At 36.8% G+C, this 23,176-nt stretch overlaps 1 protein-coding gene across 3 annotated transcripts in view; it reads right to left on the minus strand.

The window, feature by feature from the left end:
- The window catches only part of AKT3 (AKT serine/threonine kinase 3), a 149,872-nt gene that overhangs the window by 18,423 nt on the left and 108,273 nt on the right, over window positions 1-23,176 (minus strand). For all 3 annotated transcript variants that reach the window (XM_069009909.1, XM_069009912.1, XM_069009910.1), the window contains exons 9-10: window positions 18,955-19,077; window positions 17,008-17,136 (exon numbers count right to left, since the gene is read on the minus strand). In XM_069009909.1, the coding sequence (XP_068866010.1) occupies window positions 17,008-17,136; window positions 18,955-19,077 (252 nt within the window). The remainder of the gene's footprint in view (window positions 1-17,007; window positions 17,137-18,954; window positions 19,078-23,176) is intronic.

Below are 23,176 nucleotides of genomic sequence, written 5' to 3' on the forward strand. Positions count from 1 at the left end.
TTATACAATACTATGTTTACCATGAAACTATGCTTATAGGGTATTATACAAACACAGAAACTGGTAATGATTATACAATTTGTTAACATAATGTCACTGACGTTGTGTACTTAAAAACAACTTATTCCACAGCTCTTCTCCCAGCAGCCCCAGAGAACTGGAATAGGAAATTTAAGCAGTGTGTCTTGACCTTAATACGCCTTCATATTAAATTGCAGACATGGAGACAACATAACAGCAGCATTCACCCATAAAAAAAATCATAAGCAATAAGGAAATTGGAGGTTACTGAATATATAATTCCAATTTCTGTGAATTTCTAGTAGATCATGCCCCTTCGTATAAAAAAGATTAAATAGAAGTCAATAAATGTTAATACAGAAGGCTGTGTGAGTCAAATGGCCAATATTTGCTGCAGAAAGAGCTATCCAAAAACCTTAAAACAAGAAATTAGACTTAAATAATAAAGATCAAAGAAATGCAACTAATAGAGTAGAACTACATATGCAAAGAATGTAAATAATTATTTATAGAGAATTGTTACTGTATCACTGGCAGATTCTGAAAGGCAGCACCCTATGACTGAATTTTAAAAAAAGAAAAAACCAAGAACAAACTAATCCCCAGAAAACAAAATAATTTTTACAACATAGAGACACATGCAATCACCATCACATAAAGCTCATCCAGATTCAAACTGTAAGCAGACATAAACAGGCATTTAGATACTTGGAAGTGAAAGTAAAGCTTTCAGTCTTTAATGAATAAGGCAACCTCTAGAAGATCAGAAATAATTTTATCCATAAGTAGATTATCTTGCAATTGTCTAAAATGTGTAATAATCTCCCCTGAACAAGGGCAGAGGCAGTCCTCACGCACCTAAGTGGACACTAAGTGACCCCAGACACAAGCACTCCACCATAGCCAGCTCTAATGAGGGGTGTTGAGCTCATTTATCTGCCTCTCCTCTTGCTCCCCCAGTAAACCCAAGCCTGCTCTGAAGTATCTGGGATGTGCTGTTAGCAGAAGCAACATGCAGTCTGATCCAGTATGGCAATTTTGGAAAACCCACAGTAATTAATGCATTCATACTCCTACTTTTCACTGTCCTTAAGGATTAGTAGCAGAAACATGATGAAAAGAAGTATATTAAAAATCCATCTTGTGTATATACGATTAAAAAATCATAAATATTAACACATTAACACATATGATTTACAACTGTGCCAAAACAAACAGACTCATTACATCATTTATATTTCCAAATAGTGGGTGAAATTTTGGAAAGTGTAAAATACAACAAATTATCTGAATAAGTACATATGACAAAACTAACTAAAATAACTCCTGCATTTTAAAATTAATTAAATGTTTTATGAGTTGGAGCATATTGCAAGCTATTTGCTGAAGAACTGTGTATGAAATCTGTGACGCTTGTCTTTAAATCACCGCTTCTTCTGCCACAGAATAAAAGCATTATATATTTTCCTGCTTTATCTATTAGCACTGTTACTGCTTCTCTCATCTGTACAGTTACAGTCTTTTCTTTTGAAGCTAGCAAAATACATAAAATGTGACAGTGGTAGATTCCTTTTACAAGTAAGCTGAGGTGTGGTTTGCATGTGTGGTTTATAAAAGAACGCAACAGGAAAATAAAACATATCTTTCTCTGAACAAGGCAAATCACATGGCCAATAGCTAAAGCAAATTGTATTTGCAGCTCTACGTAATTTATGCAGGACTTTACCTAATAATAATAAAAAGTATGAACAACCTTTTGCTGCATTCCCACAACAGCAACAAAACAGTGGTACAAAGAAAGAGCCAAATGTGATTTTTAACCTCTTTTTACATAAAATCATAAAAAAGCATAAAAGCTGGATTAACTGCCTCCCAAACCCGCATATCACCAGCCGGGTTCTCATCCCCAGCTGGCAAAACTGGCAACTCTTTATTTTTGTTTAAATACCTGGTTTACAGCCAGCCAGACAAGCAAGAGCATCAAAATGGTTTCATTTAGGCAAAAGGAAAACAGCCTGAAAATAGTGTAAATAAAGAAAAATACATCTCAACTTATTTTAACATAAATGTAATAAAATTGTGCATAATGCATTCACAGCGAAAATACACTATTATTTCCTTTAAGTAATTTCTAATCTTCATGGTGTTTAAGAACTTCTGAATTTGTAGACTGTGTCAAATCAATGGAAGTGAAGTGCTGGAGTCCAGCAGCTCCTACAACCAAATCTATGCAGTTAGGGCAGGCATGAGAACATATCTGTACACACTGCCCTAGCGTTACAGAATCCTTTCCAAGCAATTCTTGGATTGGAGGGATTTGGTTTTAATTACACTGAACATAGGTCAAGAAAGCTTCAACTCAGTGCTAAAATGAACATGACATGCAGCTGTAGGCTTTGCACCTATAAATAATTCAATCTTTTGCCCACCATGAAGTGGATAGCCGCTTTTAGAAAAGTCTCCTTTGGTTATGAGGAGCGATACTGCTGTCTCTCCAGTACCTCTGGGATATCTTTGTATATGTGGGGCACCAGTCTAAGCACCCGGCCAGACACAGCCACTGTGGAAAGTTTGATCCCTTGGACTCTGTTATGCTGCCCTTAAGAGCTGCCTCCACCAGCCAATTCTTGTCCCTTGCTATAAGGACGCACAAATCTATCTTTAAACAAATGCACTGCACTAAGAACCCAATCCCTTCATGGTCACGGCAGGACAGGCAGCAGGCCTACCAAAACCATCACAGTGGGCACAAGGTCAACCACTCTGGTATCTGCTGTAAAGGAATGTACTAATATTTTCTGGGAGTACAACACAAGGATCACATAAAACTCATGAGCTCAGAAAGAGCACATACACTGACTGCATACTCAAGTCAGGATGTTTCCACAAAGTAAAGATGGACTTACTTGCTTTCTTCCACAAAATTTATTTAAATAGTCAGATCATTCAGATTTATGATTTCCCTTCCTTCATCCTCTTCACATACATGGGGTGCCAAAATCCAAGCCACCTTGCCAATATCTAGGTGAGGTTTTAGGAGACAAGAGCTCCAGCACAGTGTGACTTCAGTGTGTGGATAATGCTTATAGCCATCCACCCTGGACATAATCACCGTACCCAAGTGACTTCCCATCATTGAGCAAAGCAGAAGGTGGATGACTGCAGTTCAGTCTGGATGATACCACAGATCATGGGAAATAAAAACCTACCATCATTTTTACAACTTGAGGAAATCTTACTCCATTTGTTTTCAGGGCTTTAGTTCAACAACCAGTTCTTTCAGAGGCACTGCCAGCCTAATCCAGGCTCTTGTTTCTGTTCTCTCACCACAGCTTCCCCTACCTTGTCAAAACTATGCAACACACTACATCAGACAGGAGAAAAAAAAAGGGGAAAAAGTTTCACCCTGGATTATTTTTCACTTGAATCAAGTTTTCTGACCTAAGCCACTCAATTACCATGTGAACAGTTGCAGTAGCACAAGTTGAGAACGTGGGCAGCATCAGGTGTGGCATTGCTGCAGAAAGAAATGCTTGCCAATCTCTGCCCCAAAGTTACACTGACACAGAAGTTACACTGACTCTGCCAGTTTTTCCTGCACACACTGACAGCTGTAACAGCTGTGCTCACTTAGGGTGAAGATTAAGGCCTGCTTTTCTTCCCAACCTGCATTTCTCTAAAGCACTCTAAAGCAGTATAACAGGGTTCCAAAGTGGGCATAAACTCATTGCTGCACTGAAACCACTCCAGTTTTTACAGGCATTGTAGCTCATCCAACTCACACCTATGCCTGCAGTACAGGGACACAGCCTGGGTTTATAAGGGTGCTTTTAAAAACAGCTGCAGAGGTGCCACTGAACTCCGTGTTTTCCCTTCTTATATAAATATGCAAAAGGTTAAGTAACATACGCTTTCTAACAAGCAAGAAACATTAGCCAGGCATCTGCTGCCAGGCATTTGCAGGTACTTCAGTGCTTTTATGGATGTTTTAGAGGCACTGGACAACACTAGAGTTTCCGCTAAGGGAGAGCTATTTATTTGCCTTAAAATTTTCATCTGTATTGTGCTCAAAAGGCCACAATACAAATTTAAAATCTTTTAATTTACTGAGATAGCAGTAAACAAGGGAAAACAAAGTATTCTGTAATGATTGTACCGTTTCTGCACACACTGGGGTTTCTGGAAAGTATTACTGGCAGTGAGCAAGTATACAATGGGATAGTGCTTTGTACACAGAGCAGACTGTAAAGCCCTACATACAAAATAAAAAATTCAGTTCACAGACCAGCCTTTGCCATTATGATGATTAAGACAACACAAACACTGCAGGACTGCTAAGATTGCAGTAATTCAATTGTATTTTTCCCTCACACATACTAAATCATTTTGTTGGCAAATAATTACAGATCAGTGAAGAAAAATACTCTTGTATTTACATTTACTCACCAAAAAAAAAAAGCTATCTTATCTATTCCCCACTGCTAAGAAGCCCACTGTCTTGGACTTGAAGATTGTTACTACCACTGGAAGTTTTCTCTTTCCCAAAAAATAAAATCCACAGAAATGACCTCTTCCTTCATTTCACCAGTAGCTGTAGGTCTTAATCTTTAGGTTTATTAGTCAATACACCTTCAGGTCCTTTGCTTTATGCATGTCACTCCTTTATGAGCCTAACATACAGTCTACAGAATTTGATGTCCATTTAATTTTATGGTGAAAACCAGTGAAAAGATATATTTTATTATCTTTACTGCTTCGGTAGCCAAGAGGCGAAAGTTTTTTTGGAGACACATCTGCAAACTCCTATTTACAAGGGCTCGGGGCAGAGACACAGGAAGCAGACAACTGAATGCCAAAGAGAAGTTGATACATACACAGACAGCACTTTTACAAGTTTCTGTGAAAATAAATGTTTTTAGGAAGTGAGCCAGCAATATAACAGGTGAAGTCTGTGACCATCTTAAGTCAATCACCTAATTCCACTTGCTCTAGGTGGAAACTAGGATTCTCCTAAACTTTACTAATCACAGAACACTGAACAAGGTGTGACTGCCTCAGACAAATTGAAGAAAAATCCCTTAATCCCATCTTTATTGTATTTTCTTGAAATACAACATCCCTGATGAGCAACGTCTGGAAGATTTTTGGTTGCACAGAAGAAATTCACACCATCCAGAGCTGTATTTCCCACACATCTCTATATGGTAGTTGCTGTAACTTCTGCACTCTGCAAACACAGACAAATTTAGCAGTAACCTTGAGCATGAAAGGCTTTGTAAAATTCATTATCAGTCCTATACAAAAGGTTGCCAGCATGGGGTTTTATCTCTAAAAGAAGAGTATCAAAATATTAGACTCATACTTCGTGCTAGATAATCAAGGCAACTTACTGGAAAAGCCATTACATTTTTGTCCTAGTAATGTTCTCCTAATCCAGTAGATACAGACCTTCAGATAGGACATTAGAAGTAGCTTGTTGCTCAATCAATAATTTTGACAGAACAGATGGGAAAATATTTAAACATCTAAACAAACTGTCTGCACACCTATGTTGTGAAAGAAAACTGAGAACTTGGATACACCAATGTACTGTTAATTTAAGGGGGAAAAAACTGTTTTCAATTAACCTTACAGTTCAGGTGGAGTGTATGTTCCTTAAGCATTCCTGGTAACCCTTCACACATTTTTATTGCTGTAGTTGTTGGTCTGTTAACAAATATTCACCCACGTATTATTCAACAGAAGTTAAAAAGTGTATTTGCTAGAACTTTCTATCAATTGTGGTAACAACAACAACAAGGAGAAAGTTTAAAATCTAACCCTAATAAACAAAGGTAGTACACACTTCTTAAGAGACACAGACTTTTATCCAGACAGATGAAAATCCATCCTGCAGAAGGGTATGTTTACTAAGAATTATACAATTCAGTTACTATAACTGTATCTTAGTATGAAAAGTGAAGTTCTGCGTCAACAGTAAAAAAATCCACTAAAATGAATGCTTACTGATTTTATTATACACAGCTGAAAAGACAAAATGCCAAGGTTATAGATACCCTGGGAAATAGCAGAGATTTTCTACTGCTCTAATTTTTGCAGGTAGTTTTTTCTCCATTTTGTATCTAGTTTGCACTTCTGTTTTACTTCTGGCCCTAATATAAACTATTTTCCTATTACATTTTTGTATTCGATATTTTGTCCATCTCACCTAGCTTTTTGTTAAGTACCTTAAATAACGCATAGCAAACCAAATTTATTTTTCATTTGTTGGCACGTGCTCTATCAGAAATAGTATATTCTGGTATAAATGTGAATTAAGCACAGCTTCCTAGGGTAAAGAGTATACAATGCATTTAACCTCCTAGAAGAGACACACTTCAGTGGAATTCAAAATTTAAAAAAAAAAAAAAAAAGAAAAGAAAAAGTAGTTAAGTTACTGCACACAAAAAAGAGTATTCTAATCAGGGCTTTAAGAAGCCAATGGTAACACTGGAAGAAAAAAAAAAAAGCCAAGAAAACAACATCACATTAAAAAGACCCGTCAAAAGACACCTTTCATAGAAATGCAGCAAATAAAAGCAAAATATCATTTCAGTCTACAGAAAGATGGCACTTGTCTCTCATAACTCTACCCACTCTACCATTAGAAGAAAAACTGCAGACCTGTTCATATCTGTATTAATTATCACACCACTAGCAGCAGTCTCTAAAACATACACTGCTGTAAGATGCAAGATGTGTAAGAAGTAATAAATAATGATAATACTGTGATATGTCTTTCTAGCTGCTCATTCTTCCTGAAATTATTTTGAATATTTACTGATGTTAAACGGCATTTGTTCAGCTTTTGTTTATGCTTCATTACTCTCAGAAAAACTAAAGGCTTTGGCTGAGATGGAAATAATGTTTGTATTAATTAAATGAAAATAAATGAAAAAAACTTCAAGCGTGCTATTGAGACAGTCTTTGTAAAATTGTCAAACTTACTTGTTTTACAAAAAAAATGTGTGTTTCATTAGAAAATTGCTCTGTGCTTTAAAGTTCTGGTTTGAATACAAAAGTTTATTTATGTGCAGTGTTGAGCTAATACTTTCTTCAAGTATTCTGTTTATTATTTTTGCATATTTATTACATCTTTTCCCTTGGGAAGTCTGATACTGCATGTGTACAATTGGTTTTTGTGACTGGTGAGATCACCCAGGTAGTGAAAATGCCAATTCTTGTTTCATTATTGGTTGCCTGGTTTCAGGAGAAAGTTCAATTTTTGTGCTAATTTATCTGTTGTTGCAGCAATTCTCCTGTCTGTGTAACAAAGCAATGTTTTCCTACCCTCATCTAAATGCTCCCCAGCTTTTGACCTTGGTACGAGTTATTGCCAATAAATGATGTTCTGCTCTGGATACCCTGCCTTGTCTACCTTTCATCATTTTCATCTCAGGGGTCCACTGGCAATACCAAGCTGACAAAAGTGCTCAAATTCAAGTCACCAGCATTTTTGATGACTTAGGATCATAAGATGAAAGAATGTGGGACACTAAAATACAATAATTGATAACCAAAAAGAAAAGAGACCACATTTGAATTTTCATGAGATGTGAGCATTTCAAGATAAAACAACTTCCTGCATTTTCGTTTCCTTATAATGTAAGAAAATAATCTGGTGCTTAGAACTCTAGTGTAAAGAGAAAATTCCATATTGTGAATCTCCCATAAATCAGATGGGAAAATATTTTCAGGCATAGATGTTTTCCTCCTCACCCCCCTCCACTGGTCCTCACCCAGAAACAAAATGTTGCCAAATATACAACAGACAGCTGTTCAAGAGAACAAGCCAACACTAAACCGCTCTTCCACAGGTAAAATAAATTCTATTGTGCCTCTGCAAAGAATCAGATTATGCATGAAGCATCTAGGTAAACACAGAGAAAATAAATTTCATCAATCCTTTTGAAGCCAAAAGAAAAATCAGTTAAGGAAAACACAACAGCATAACTACACTGTTCAGGTACCAAGCAAATTAACTATACTTTCAAGAAAATGAGAACAGGTTATCAGAAGTTGAGGCTTTTTGGTTTTTAAGCAAAACATTCTGCCTCACCAGGAAACAGTAACGCCTCATACTGTAGGTTAAGATAAACACCCCCTCAAATACAAAAAGAAAAAATAATTATGGCATCAGTGTTGGTAGAAGACTTGGGAATTAATATTCATCAGGCTAGATACTTCATTATTTTATGGAATAAAATATATCCCATCATTGAAAATTTTTAAAGGAATTTTAATGTTTGTGGTTTACATAACTCAATAGATATGAATTTTGAGACTTCATTAAATTAATGCAAATGAACAAGCAAATCTTCCACCCTCATAGTAGGGTAGGTCCTTAGATGGGGTTTACACAAAAGATGATTTTTTTTGTTGTTGATTATACCTTCTCTACTTAATTAGCTTTACATTTGCTTACATGACAAAGAGGTAATGCTGCCGCTACAGATTAGCTCTAGTCCTACAGATAACTTCATTACATGTGTAATTTATTTACCATTACAATAAGAGGGTTAAAAGCTTTTTGCAACATCAGAAGAAAAATATTATCATAACCTGCAACACTGCCAATGTATTACTATAAAGAATGACCTTTTTGACCGCATTCTTTGAGCATGGAACACAACTGATTTGAATTCATCATTTTAAAAGAAAGAAAGAATACAACTACCACCTTCCTAAGTCTCTGGCTGATAAAAATTAATGTTCCATCCTTGGACAAAACAACACTATACTACATACTTTGCTAACTATATATTGAACACTCATAGGTTCCATTTCTTTTTATCAGTGAAGTTTTGGATTGGGTCAGGGGGTTTTTTTTGGGGGGGGGCACTCAATTTTGTTCATTCTAACTTGGCGATCAAAGAATTTTTATTTTTACACTATTACAGAAGTGCATTTTTCTAGGTTTCCAAAACCACCTTATTCAACCTTCCCCATCTGTCACCATCTGCTTCTTTTTAGCATGTACTTTTTGTGTGATCACATAAGCATGTGAAAAATAACTAACATTCAGATGATTGTCTGCTGGTACATTTGAGGACTGGGCATAATAAAAGTGAACTGCCAAAACGTACTTAACACTTCTAATTTTGTTGGGTCTTGCATGTAAGCTACATTTGATTTTCAAACTGTTTTACAGTTGGAAAGTTGATCAGGTACTCTAACTCAACAGTAAAACTGAGACTACATAATTAGCTCAGCACTAAAAAGATTATATTGAAAGGGAGGAACAAAACCCAGAAATATATCCACACGAGTTCACACATCCCTCTTGACTGAGTCTGTCTGTACAATGTTGCCTGAGGCACAGGATAAGATGCTACAAGCAGCCTACTTCTGGACAGTCACAGCCTGTGTCTTCTCTCCAAGCTACCACAAGGACAAGGATAAAGGACTCTCATACTTACAAGGGTGTAAGAAATCTCATAGAAAATGCTTGGAGAAGCAAGGACACTAAGCCAAGGACAGAAACGCATAGAAATACAATGCAATTCCTTAACTATGCAGCAGATACTGCTTCCAGCTTTAGGTGAAAAGTAATTGGAAAATACCATCATGGCACTAAAGCTGAATGATGGAGGTATCTGTTTCCAGGACTCTATTATGCTACAACATAGCATTTCTAGTTAGAAATGTACTTAATATAGTTTCCCTAGGAAAAGAACAAAACAAGACTAAAGCTGGAGAAACAAAATTACCTCCAATCTTCTAAAAATACATTAACCTAACTTCATGAGAATTTCATACAGAAAATTCTTCCCATCTTTTTAGAGTAGCACCACTTACAGGCCTATCAGGTCTTTAGCAAAACCATATGAACCAGAATACCAGTATGCTTTTACTGATGCAGACAGTTTGGTAGAGTGTCTCATTATCCTTTCTCTAAAGAAAGAATTAACAGAAGTGAACAAAATGAAAAGAAGCACAATAAAACCAAGAACAGTCCCTTCCCCCAGATAAACCCAAACAACCAATCTTCCATTAGTGCTCACCAGAGGTAACAAAATATGAGTGAGAACTTGCCCTCTAGAGCACAACGAAACTCTGAGCTCAACATAAAGCTTCTTTTTTGCAATCTCTTCTTTTCCAAGTCTTAGAAGTTCATACTGGTCTTAAAAACTTGTGAATGCATATCCATGTTGCAACATCTTAACAGCAGCCTTCCCTTAATTTATGCCATTTCCACGAATTCCCTTTTCCATCCAGTAGTTCTAGAGGTGGAAAATAATGGCACACACCTATTATTTATATAAAAGTTGCGTAGAATTTCAAAAAGCACATTACTTTGATGCCTCAATTACCTTCAAATGCAAATGAAATTTAACAGAAAAGGACATTAAAAGGAAATTGTGTAAGTCATGACAAAAATTATTCTGTCCTTCAGTTCCTCTATATTCCTAACCAAACAACTCTTCAGCAAGCTTCTCTTCAGTTTTAAGTTGCTCATTAATTTCTCCTGCCATTTGTGTCTCTCTGCAACACATCTTATCAGTTTCTACTTAGAAAAGATTAACAAAATAACATAATTATCTTTAGTCCAAATTCTCTTTCCTGCCCAAAATCACATTTTCCCCATAAGAAAAATCTTCTAATCTCTAATCTGTGTTTTCTGATCTACCAATCTACCTGTGACACCATTACATTCATTTCATTCATTTCCTTTCCCTCCTATTAGCTTCCCTTGCTGTCTTCCTTCAGTTTACTCAAATTCTTTTCTCTACCCCCTAAGAAAAGGGAAAAAATGGGAAGAGGGAGAAAAAGGGAAAAAGGGGGAAAAGGTGAAAGAGGAGGTAAAAGGCTTCAGCTGTCCTACCCATGCAATGTCATTTTCTCTGTAGTACAGTGTGCTGAACTTTTAACATCCTCACCTAAGCTGATCTCTCTCAACTGGCCCACCTCAGTTTACCTGCAATGTTAACTGCTTTCATCAAGTTGTTTGCAAACAAGTGCCTGCCTCCTTTTCCCCACACTTTAGGGAGCTCTTCTTTAACACTGGCATTTGCAACTTCTATCTGCATTAAAATCCCTGTTAAAAACAATGCTTTGTCATGATGCCTGCAAAAACTGGAAACATCCACTCCTGTTGTTAGCCTCAGTGCATTTGAGTAGTTCCTCTCTGCCTACACACATAGCACTTAGTTTCAACTCGTATCAGACAAGTTATGTGATCATCATATTCTCACTCCAAAAAATTACCACACTGCCTTTGGCAAATATCCTGATCCAATCCAAGCAGGTGTTAAAAGAACAAAATAAATGTACAGCTGCACAAGTGACAAAATGCTTTTTCCAACTCTATTGTCAGCTTTTTGTTATCTGTATATACCACAGCGCTCTTAGAAAATTCACTTCAATTCCTGAAAACATGGGAAAAGTGTGGGTTTTCTTGCTGTAAGCATGCCTGCCTTCCCTTGCTGAAATTCAGCCACTGAACTTTGATGGCCAGGTTCTAGATTATATCAAAGCCATATCCTTCCCAAAAAGAACAGCTGTAAGTAAGAAATTATGTGAAGTGTGAGGAGAGACAGCAGTTGCTTCTTGATAAAAGAGTTCTATCCTTCACTCCTTTGAGATAAAACTCGGGGAAATAATTGATTACACATGATCTCTCTCATTCACTTTTTTAAAAGAAAGATCACTAAAAAATACTGGCCAAACAAGCATTGTATAAATGATCTTACTATTTCCTTAATCTTCACTGGTCTTATTTTAAAATAAGTTACAGGACATGCACATCTTCTCCTGTCTAGGGGTAAAGGCTATGAATCTGCTCCGGTCTTGTTCATTGTCACATACCTTTGAGTGATTGTAACTGCATAAACTGCATTGAAATAGTTTGCTTTTTTAAATAAAATGCAACTGTTCTTATAGGAATGCATCCCTCTAATCTGCACATATGAACAATTTTGTACATATTCATCCACCTAATCTGTACTTTTATACTAACAAAACATAACGATATCCTACCGTTTTCCCTGTTATTAGAACAGACCTACACACCATTGATCATCTACATCTTTTAAGAGTCATTTGAATGACACCAATAAAGTCCCTTACAGACTTGTTCAGAGTCAAAACAACTTCTCACCTGTTATTTAAAGGATTTAAAATTTCAAAAGTAATTTCTGGTATTTAAAGCTTGTCTCTCCCATGACACCAAAACTTAGTACCATATTTGAATGCTCTCCTGTAACAAAGACTGTGCACTTAGTCCTAAGAACTTGAACAGAAATACAGAGATTCAGAAACTGCAATCTCATCTAAGAAAACATCCTTATAAATTATCAGAACCCAAAAAACTTTAATTTCTCTGCCCAAGTAGCTTCATTTCCTGAATGTTCTATTAAAGAAAGTCTGCGCCAATCTGTATCTGTACTAGCACATCTTGTCCTTGACAGTCAACTGAAAACTATCAAAATCCCAACTGCTTTTAAAAGACTCACAGGTATATTTACTAGTACTTTCTCAGTTTTATTCTTTCTTTTTTAAGCATGTGATACTGCCTGTAAAAGACATGTGGTCCTGTCCTGCCTTTGCCCCTCCAAAATTGCAAGAGGAGCATTTTTGGGAAAAAAAAAAAAAGAAAAAAAAAAAACAACAAAAAACCCAAGCATACATCTGTGTTACCTAAATGGGATAACAATTCATCTTTTTCTCATTGGATATATGAATATTTTCTGACACCACAATGATCCCTAATGTGACAGCTTGCTTTGAAGAATAACAACGGAAACAGACTTCTAAGAAATAGTCTCTTCATCCTCAAAAACTACTAAGTGAGAAATTGTAGCACATTTTATACCTTTTAAATGGGGAATACCACGGATTCTTACAGCAGAGGGAAGTATTAAGTACCACTACAGTTAAACACACACAAAAAAATTAGGCTTGTGTTAGTTCTACTGCAGATGATAAGAGTGATTCCACTATTTATCACACAACCAAATTATTCTCAAAAAACGATATAATTTCACAAACAAAAAGTTACTTGCTCACTCTTCAGTAAGTGTGACAAATGCACATCTGTACTGTCAACAAATATAATCCCTGCTATTTGGCAGTGCAACTATTTTTTTCCTACAGGATGAGTTTGTACCCTACTGACTTTTATGCTTGGCACATAGTGATGCAAAACAAACACAGCCAATGCTGTTTTAATTTTCTTTAGACCATAGAAAACTGGTGTTGGATAACAGGGGAGGACTAGGAGAGCAAAATAGAAAGGGAATGCACCTATGGACCACTTAGCCAAAAGCCCTGAACACCCTGAACAGCTCAGTGTGTCGTGAAGGTGCACATAAACTTCCATATGGGTTCCACAAATGATAAAGCAGTGGTGGTCCAGAATTTTATCTCCACAGACAAAAATTGACTCTAACCTGGAAAGCTCATTACAGTTTTTTCCTGTGGCCCACTGTCCATTTGATCTCTGCATGGACAGGGGCATTTTTCTGGATCTGCTAAGCACCTACACAGTCAGTGTCAGGCCCTACATGAGAGGTCAGGCCCTATCAAATGTGAGATGAAAGAGCTTTTCAACAGAGGGTCAGAAGGACTATTTTGATCTCAGAAGCATAAGGTCTGTGAGGAAAATGCAGCAACAGGTAGGCTTATTAACTGATAAAGAGTAATTCTGAAATTGCCTTGGGTAATAATTCTGTATCAATCCACAAAGATACCTTCACCTGAGAGAATGTCATGCAAGATGGAAATACACCTCAATCTGTCTTAGCTACTTCCCATTTTACTGTTGGAAGCATCTGTAACCTAGTTTTCATAAAACGATGAAATAGTGAGCAGGACTCTATGCCCCAAGCAATGGTGCAAAAGGCCTTGGGAAAACCAAGTTTGGAACCAAAACCACAATGCAGAATTAATACAAAATAAAATATGAAGTCAATTCTCAGGCTGGGTATAGATTCCCACCAGCGCAATGCTCCTGGTCAGCTGCCTCCTGGGTGGTAGGCAGCAGCCTCAGGCTGCCCCTGTGTGTTACACAGTACGCTGCTCTAGTGTCCTCTACCACCAGCCAGAAAGTACATGGGAAACTGAACTAAAAAACCTGCAGAAGGGATGCATCCATCACAGCTGACACAGATGAAAAAAAAGGATGCAAGGGTATTACTAAAAGGACAGACAATTAATAGATTCCTCCACATAACCGGAGAATTAATATCTTGCTTCTAAAGAAAGGCTGAAAGGCCTTTAAACTTACCATGACCAGGCAAAACATAAGTATATGCTGCCATTTGTCTTGGGATAGACAGGCAGGAATTCAGTGTGGTAACAGGATTAAAGTCCAGTTGTAACATTAGGTTCTCATGCTCTGAAGTTTGTCACAAGTAAATCTTTGGCACCTGATAATGATTTCTGTGGCCCGAACTGCAAAGAAAAGTGATTTTTGAGCATTCATCCTCTGAAACGTGCACAAATAGACTGGAGGGCCCAGACTCTTCATGGTCCCTTTAACAGTCAGCTGCTCTGACAAAAACAGATGCAATTGTCTCAGGTGAGCGACTATCCAGCTAAAGGTGTTGACTCTTCTTACGCCATATCAGTAACTTGTCTAGGTTGCTTGCTCAAAACCCTTTATTTCTGAAGGAATAGGGAATGAGTTCCCTTGCTTCCAAGGTTAATGAAGAATCAATTTCCTTCAAGACAGATTTTTACAGTGTGGGTCTCCAAAAATACCCAAAATGAGAGTAGAGCAGAGAAGTGGGGCTTCTACAGAATAGAAGAGCAAACTGGATCAAGTAACTTGTGCTGACTGTCTAAAACCCAGAATGATGCCTTGCCAAGTTTGATGAAAGAAAGCTAACATGTTTTCAAAAGAGAGAGGAGGACAAGCAGATGAAAGCAACTGAATGGATATTTGCACCCTTGGAGGATGTCTTTAAGACTGCTGACAAGAAGACAATGAGGGGGTAAGAGCTGGCACACACAAGACAAGTGGCCACTGTACCAAGGCAAAGAGGCAGATTTGCAACTTCTTCTAAGTAGCCACAAAAGACTCAAAGCAGGCCAAAAACAGTGCTGGAATTCTTAACTGTGGATGACTGCTGAGCATCTCTGCACTAAACACAAAGGAGAAGTCATAAATTGCCAAACAGAATAGCAACAATCCATACCCAAGTCTTCCTTGGAATCTGCCAGAGGCAATTCTGTGAAAGAGGCCAGGTATCAGTGAGTTTATCTTCATAGCTCACGTAGTTTATGACTCACCAAACAGCTGAAATGAACACATTTAGCCAACCAAATTATTTAGGTACTTCAAACCTTCAGAGTGAGAGTATGACTGTTCAGATTTCTATTCACTGCTGAAAGAATCAAGGAAGATAGTACCAGATAGATTAAAAGAACGTTAGTGGCTCCTAAAAATATTGATGTTTCCTTTACTGTTGGAGAAAGAATGTATCAAAAGATCTTGCTACGATCCAAAATGGTTTCATTACCTCAACCTACCTTACTGACTTACAGCCAACTATGAGAAGTTTCAATTTCCTCCGTGACTGGAAACTGAAAGGGACTTTAAGAGATTTAGAAAGACTCTCAAACCCACAAACCTAGCCATCCTAAAATCTTGATTTCCAGGCAGCACTATCCAGAAAGTGATGTGTACCTGTTTCTTTGACATTCCTTAATTTTAAGGTTTAGAATAAAAACCAAAATGCAAACAAAAGTGCTTGCTGAAACAAGACTCCAGGGCTTGTGGCTGCTACTCTGGATTCAGTACTGCTGAAAATAAGAGAATAAAGAGCTATGTGTAATCCGTGCCTCCTCCCTTCAAACTAAGGCACATTGTTCTTCAAAGACAATATGCAGTAACAAGACTTTATTGTAGTGCTGAGTCGTTGCAAGAGGTGGGAAACCCTTCTGAAAACTCCTTAAAACTTTCTTAAATGAAATGGTAGGACTGAAGGACCTTTTAAAGCCTTTTAGGTTGACTAGAAAGTTATCTCAGTGTCAGAGTTGGACTACGTCAATTAACAATTTTGAATGCTGACAAGAGTGGAAATCAGGGCTAATTCAGCATCCACAGAATTCTCTGCATTGAGTAAAAAAATTAGGCTGTCTTTCATATCAATACTGGAGCTGCATTTGGCAGCCCCTGAGGAGAGGCAGAGTGACATTTCTGAGCACCACAACCAGTACTGTTGACTGAAGCCAGGCAGGACAAAAACACAATCTTGGTTGTCCTTCCCTTGCCATTTTTCATCAGTGGCAGAGCTGTCAGCACTAATACTGAAGATCATTTGGATGAGTTGAGCTCCTACAACAGACTCTCAAGTGGCCAAAACAGAGCTGCAAGAGGAACAATGTCCTGGTGTCCATCTTTTTATCAATCCTTGAGGAGTGTGATGCTTGGCACTTTGCGTGCCAGCTAATGGTAAAGACAGGGTGGCATACTCCTAGTATGTAAGCCACTTCTGCTTACAGACTAAGAAACAGCCAGTTTTGGTGCCCATCTCAACGAGTTCTGAGGTTGATACACTCAACTGCTTTTAGCAGAAATATCTAAAATTTCAAATCCCTCTCCCTGCAACCAGGGAATTCGGATAAAACCCATCAAACTTAGTACCCTCCTATTCCCCCTCGCCTCCACTGAGGCTATATAAAATGCTAGTTACACAGCTCAGTTAAGCAGGATCGTATGTTCCAAGTGACAGACAGATGGAAGATTATTTTTGAAGAAATCATTGGAAGATAAAAACTTTAACAGAGGAAGGCAAACATGAGAAGGAAAAGGCACATTAGAGGCCTTTTTGAACTCTAAGAAGCAGAGCATCAATATATACACAATCACCACAAAGAATAGCAGCACATTCCAATTCCAAATAACAGCTATAGAGTATTAACCAGGCAGACTGGCAGTCTAAAATTAAATGGAAAAGAAACTTTTTATACAGTATTATAAGAAAATATTCTAAATCATACCTCAGGTGCCAGGTATTCTGGAGTACCACAGAATGTTTTCATAGTTGCTGCGTCTGTGATTCCTTCTTTGCAAAGTCCAAAATCTGTAATTTTTATGTGTCCATCTTTATCCAACATTAGATTTTCTAACTGTGTGTTGGGGAGAAAAATATTCCCTTAGTATTTCTTAACAGATTGATGCATTACATCAATTTTGTAAGAAAAGAGTTATTCCTTGCAACAGAATGTAATTCATTTGTAGTTAAAAAAAAAAAAAAAATACAGCATTTACTATATTACGGCATTTAACAGTGTTTACTGCCATACAAGTTACATGATTATTTAATGCTTTAACACAGCTTACAACAGTAAATCTCCAGTCAATGACCTCATAGGTTTCCTTTGCTCTAACATGACATCCACTGATCAAGATACCTTTTATTTTCTACACTGTCATGAAACAGTATGTATCCATAAATCCTTAAAATACCCCCATCTTCCAGAACCTTTTCAATAATAGACAGAACTGGGGATAGGGCAGCTCCTGATAAAAAAACCCCTGAGGTAAATTCCTCCTTGTCTACTTGCAAAGGACACTTCTTAAATGGTGAATATATACCTCTGCATGCTTTGCATTGCTTTTTAAATATATGATTCTTGCTTTGAAATGTGAAAACATTCAAAATAATGCCTAATATCACTCTCCCAAAAGGTTTTCATCAGCCATACTTGAAATACAGATAGAATTGAAATTTTCTCAAGAGAAAATTGTTTGGGTTTTTTTCAAATTATGAGGTATGTAGTGAAAATACCAACACAGAGCAATCATAGCCCTTTCTAAGTCTGCATAAAGCCTGAAATACAATTCAAAGGTATAGATTTTCTGTTGAGTCTAAGTGTGTTACAAAGAAAATGGAGAATAGATAACACAAGAAATAGAAGGTAATGATGTCAAACTCCTCTTTCCTTATTATTTAGAATTTAAATAAAAAACTGTCACCAATCATTCCTTGACCAGACAATTCCATTTTCCCAGGATGTCACAGCATTTCACATTATTACAACAGATTCTGCTACAAGCAGGTAACCCAGAATTTTCTTTTCTGTTTGCCCCCCTGAGCAGAACTTGCCTACCATTGCCTCCTTCTCCTCGGTTCCTGTACAAAGGATTGCATGAGTGAATTCCATTACTGTGCACGTATAACAGAAAAGCACAATTTCCTGTACATGAAATTAAAGGCTTGACACAGAAATAAAATTGTCTCATCATGGAATTTCGAGGTTCCTCCCACACAAGTTAGAAAATGTTCCTGTTGAAAACAGAGGTTATTTTTCCATAGAACATAGTTATAATGTGTCACAGAGTACCTGGAGCAACAGAGTACCAGGCAACTGCATATGCTGGCAAGTCTAAGACAAACTACATTCCATTAATAGAAATCCTTCCCAAGATATAAAAAGACAAAGTAATTTTTTTGTCTTTTGAAATCAATGCCGAAGTTCTTTTTCTGTTTAAGTATTCTGGATTGTTCTAAATGTTTCCAAAGCATACAGAAACACCTCTTTGCTGAGATAAAAAGAATGCAGTCACATTGTCCCAATTCACCACTTCCCTTGTTTAGGGACTTTGAGAATTGTATCTGATATTTGTGCTGAAATCTAAGTTAAGTTATGAGTAACAGGGCAGGGAGTGGGGAGGATGAGGATCAGAAGTTTAAATCTCCTCCAAGTGTTGCTACTACGGTATCCTGTTTCATTTTTTAATCAAGGTAAAGTCAGGGAACGTACCCATCTAGAGATTACTATATCAAATGACTTCCTTTAGCACACACAGAACTTAAAACTGAACACAGATTTTTTTTTTCCCCATTAACTCTGAATAGTGCAACTTTATAATTACTTTGTGTTTGTCCCCATAGTCTCTGCAAAAACAAAAATTTGATTACTTTTTTTCTTTCTTTTTTTTACCTTGAGATCACGGTACACAATCTTCCCAGAATGCAGATAGTCCAGGGCAGAGACAATTTCTGCACCATAGAAGCGTGTGCGGTCCTCTGAGAACACCCGCTCTCTCGACAAATGGAAAAACAGCTGCAGGGTAAACAGCAGGGACAGGATTGTAATAATTACTGATTTAGTGGGGGAAATTAACACAAACATAAAACACCTCTCATCACCATATTGTGATGATAGATAGTGTACTCTCAGTGGACACTCAGCACTCTTAGACAGCAGCTGGCTTATCTTTTCCAGGTTTCCAAAGGGAGAAAGCGAGCTGTTAAATCAGCGTTTTAATCAATATACCAATCTTGTTTAAGGCATTCTGCTTGCTACTCATTTAACCTTCAGTTACCAGAGGAAAAAAAAAAAAAGTATGCAACAGCATCATTCTGTTCTTCTCCCTCTGCCACTTCCTCAGATTTTTGCTTTAAGCCACTGAGAAATACCACTAAAATGTACAGATTTTGGTTTTTCCTCATGTTTTTCAGTGCTTTAGTAACTTTCTTTGAACTGATAAAAAGTCTAGTTCTTCAGTAGATTTGGACTGAACAAGTGAACTGGCATTTTACAAACCACATGTGCATACTGCTAGCAATAGCGGCCACTAGAAAAAGCAAATCGACAACTGCTTAGGGCTTGTAAAAACAAATCTATGCATTTAGTGTATTTCTTTGCTACAATGTAAACATTGCTTTGGGTGTTTTGTCTCTTCCTTAACACTTTCAAAGTAACAGCACTTTGCAGACACTTAAAAGCCTTTCAGCAAAAAACAATAGTCACTATGTATTGCCAGTAATTTCAGCTGCAACGAAAAGTGTAAGATGAAACTCTGTAAGGTTGTCAGTATCTTAACGGATAAAACATCATGCTCTGAACTTGGAACAACATCTAAAAAAGCACATTTTGGCTATTCAATTCAAATGTTTTCTAAAATGGTGAGTTTTAATTACTGTTTAAAGCAAGTTGCGGCTATTCCTCAAGCAAAGATTAGTGAGTATATTTCTGTATTCTCCTTAAAACCAGATCAGCCCTGTTACAATGTTTTTGGCTTCACCACAGGAGCTAACAATTAACAAAATACAAAATATGTTATCATTTATAAATTAAATATAGACAGTGAAATCCACAGCAACTATGCATGCTGGGGTTTTTTTCACTGTTTAAAGTATCAAGTAGATGAGAATTCTGAAATTGCAAGGTAGGTTAAAAAGAAACCCAAAAGCTAACCAATAAAAAAAAGCCAATGATGTGCTTAATCTGTCTTTATCACATCCTATTTTATGCCTTTAGAAAATCTACACCATTCACATGGCACAGAACAGTGTAGGAATTACTGCAGCTATTTTCAGTGGGTGGACTTCTGGATGTGGCACTTGGGGATTGGGTTTAGGGGTGATTATGGTGGTGCTGAGTTGATGGTTGGACTAAATAATCTTGAAGTTTGCTTCAAACCTTGATAATCCCGTGACTTTTCAAAACATAATTAAAAAGTCACTGCTATGAACTAGAAAGCAACTTCTTTCCTGAGAACTGTAATTCACAACAGGTGTATCACCTTTGTCTTAGCTTAAACAAACTTCCCAGAAAACTGAGCCTCTTGGCAGCATATATCTGTATAAGCAGAGACTTCACAGAACACAGAAACTGCACTAGGATTTAAAGAAAATATTTAAAATGTTGTTAATTGTATCTGGATTCCCCTTTCATCTTCTTTTCCAGCGCTCAGGACACCCTGAATAAAAATGGCAAACCTGCATGACAAAGAGGATCTTTATTCTGTAGGTGTGTCTGTTGCTCCTGTTGCTTGTTCCCCTGCTTAGGCACCAATCCCTGGTGGGAGTGAGCCTTCCCTGTAGTGACTTGGACTCTGTACCGATGGCTGCCTAATGGTCAGTGCAATCACAAGACTCATCCACACTAAGCAACCAAGTCTCACTTCATTAAATGCCTCATGTATTACCAAATTGGGAAAAGAACAAGTACATTTCCCAACTTGGGTAGTCCTTTCCACACATTTTCACAGTATTTAAATAGAAAATAAATACTGCTAAGTAGAATTATATTCACATAAAGCAAAACAAAATTTATGTAATTTATGCTTTTATGTCTGTTTCATGGTCTCTTTCATAAATAATGAGCTAGTGTTACTCATTTTTAAGAGGGCTTTTTTGTTTTGATGGATTGAAAGTAATTAAAAATATAGGTCAACACACTCTGAAAATTTATAACTTCCAGTTAGCCCTACATTCATATCTATTCTAAAGGACTATTGCAATTTTCTGTTTGAAAGAGACTAGTCCAGTAGCTGAACAGCAGTCTTAGAAAATCTAAAACTTCAGGATACTTGACACCAACACATTTATTTTAGTTTCCATTAAAAAAGTGCCCCAAATCTGAATCTGAAAGTTGATAGCCCGACAAGTTAATATACAAAAAATTTACTTTCTTTAGTGTTTATTTCAAGAAGATTATTAATTAAAAATACTAACTTCAAAGTAAAATGACCAGCTAGAAACAACTAACAACAGTTCTGTTTGTCGAAGAAACTGTGAGCTTCTGAGTCAGCTTATTTCAAAGTACATGTGACATTACAGTCACTCTTCTTCATACTATTATAGCAGCTAACAGAGCTGTCACCAAACCATACTTGCTAGTTTTGAACGAAGAATGTACACTTAGATATAAAAATGCACACTAAAAGGGCATTCATACACTCAGCTATACGCTAAAGATATTAAGAGGATTCTAAAATTAAAATAGGGAAAGCAGGGTGATTACAGGGGGATTACAGCATAATTTTCAGCTAATTATTTAGTTGGTTGACTGTTTCATAATAATTCTGCGACAGTGTTCTACTTACAGTTGTCAGAACAGGAAGATTATATTTATTAAGTCAGAGAAGGAAAAGACGAAATGTGATGGAAGGTTATAAAAAAGGTTTCCAACATTTTCACTATTTATTGATTTACAGTTATTAAAGATGTGGTATAAAATCACTGGAATTGCAACAGAAATAGCTTTGGCACAAAGAAAGCCATTTTGCCCATAACATTTTTGATGGCATACACAAGGGTGCTATTGTTACAGTGAGGACTGGAGCTACAAATTTCCTGTTATGCCTTTAAAAACTGAACAACAGTGCCGTCATGGGTTTTTTTTCCTAATAAAAAAGTTTAATGGAAAAAATTTAAATGAAGATCAAACATTCCGCTGCAGATCCAAGCATGCCAAATATATAAAAGACACAACCTTGTATCAATTGATATGTTTAACTTGTACACATGCTAGTGACCTACTTAGCATGTTGAAAGTTGAATGTCTGGCTCTTGCTGTTGTGTATTGGGTTTGCTCAGCTCTGCGTTTTATATTTGAGTGTTGATTTTGCAAAGCACTTGCAGCAGTAGCCTTGAAATTTCAAATTATTTGTTTATTGTTTCAGACTTTGTATTGCTTCTAGGCACATTCTATACCCAAAGAAATATAGCAACTTTATCATGGACTATCATAATTTTAGGCTAAGGAATATTCTCTTGCTTACTTATGTTTTGTTAAGTAGGTTGTAAATCCTCTTTCTCTTTTTTTTTTTTTTTCCTAGACATTAATAGCACTTGTTCAATTACAACAAGCCATTTAGTTCTCTCCTGCCTAATGAATTGAAGTAAGAGCTGGAACAAAAATGCCAAGAGGAAGAGAGACTCAGAATTCTTGTGTGGTGTACCATCTGAACAAATTTTAGGGTCTAATTTTATTATACACATAATTACCAATTAGGTTTGTTACAAAGTACAGAATCTGGAATTATCCTTAAAATGCAGAGTGAGGAGGTTAACCAACTTATTAGTCAGCTGTATCAGTGTACTCAGCGGAGTAATGTATGTAATAGATTTCATTCCTAAAAGATTTTCAACCTGTAAAGCAAAATACTGGAAATAAAAACTGCGTAACATACACTCCAAAAGTATTCCCCAAAAATAAAGAGCCATTTGGTCAACTCAGCTAAGCCAGATAAATATTTGTTTTCTAAAACCAAATTTCAACTTCTTAATGCTACTTTAACATTATTCCTTCAGTACAACAAAGGTACTGAGAAGTAATTACAGTGCCAGAAGTATGATTTTAGTTATATACTGCAACATAGTTTATGATCAATAGACATTGGTAAACATTTCATCCACAGAGTCTAACAGCA

Source organism: Aphelocoma coerulescens, chromosome 3 (assembly GCF_041296385.1).
Source record: "Aphelocoma coerulescens isolate FSJ_1873_10779 chromosome 3, UR_Acoe_1.0, whole genome shotgun sequence".
Classification (NCBI taxonomy): domain Eukaryota; kingdom Metazoa; phylum Chordata; class Aves; order Passeriformes; family Corvidae; genus Aphelocoma; species Aphelocoma coerulescens.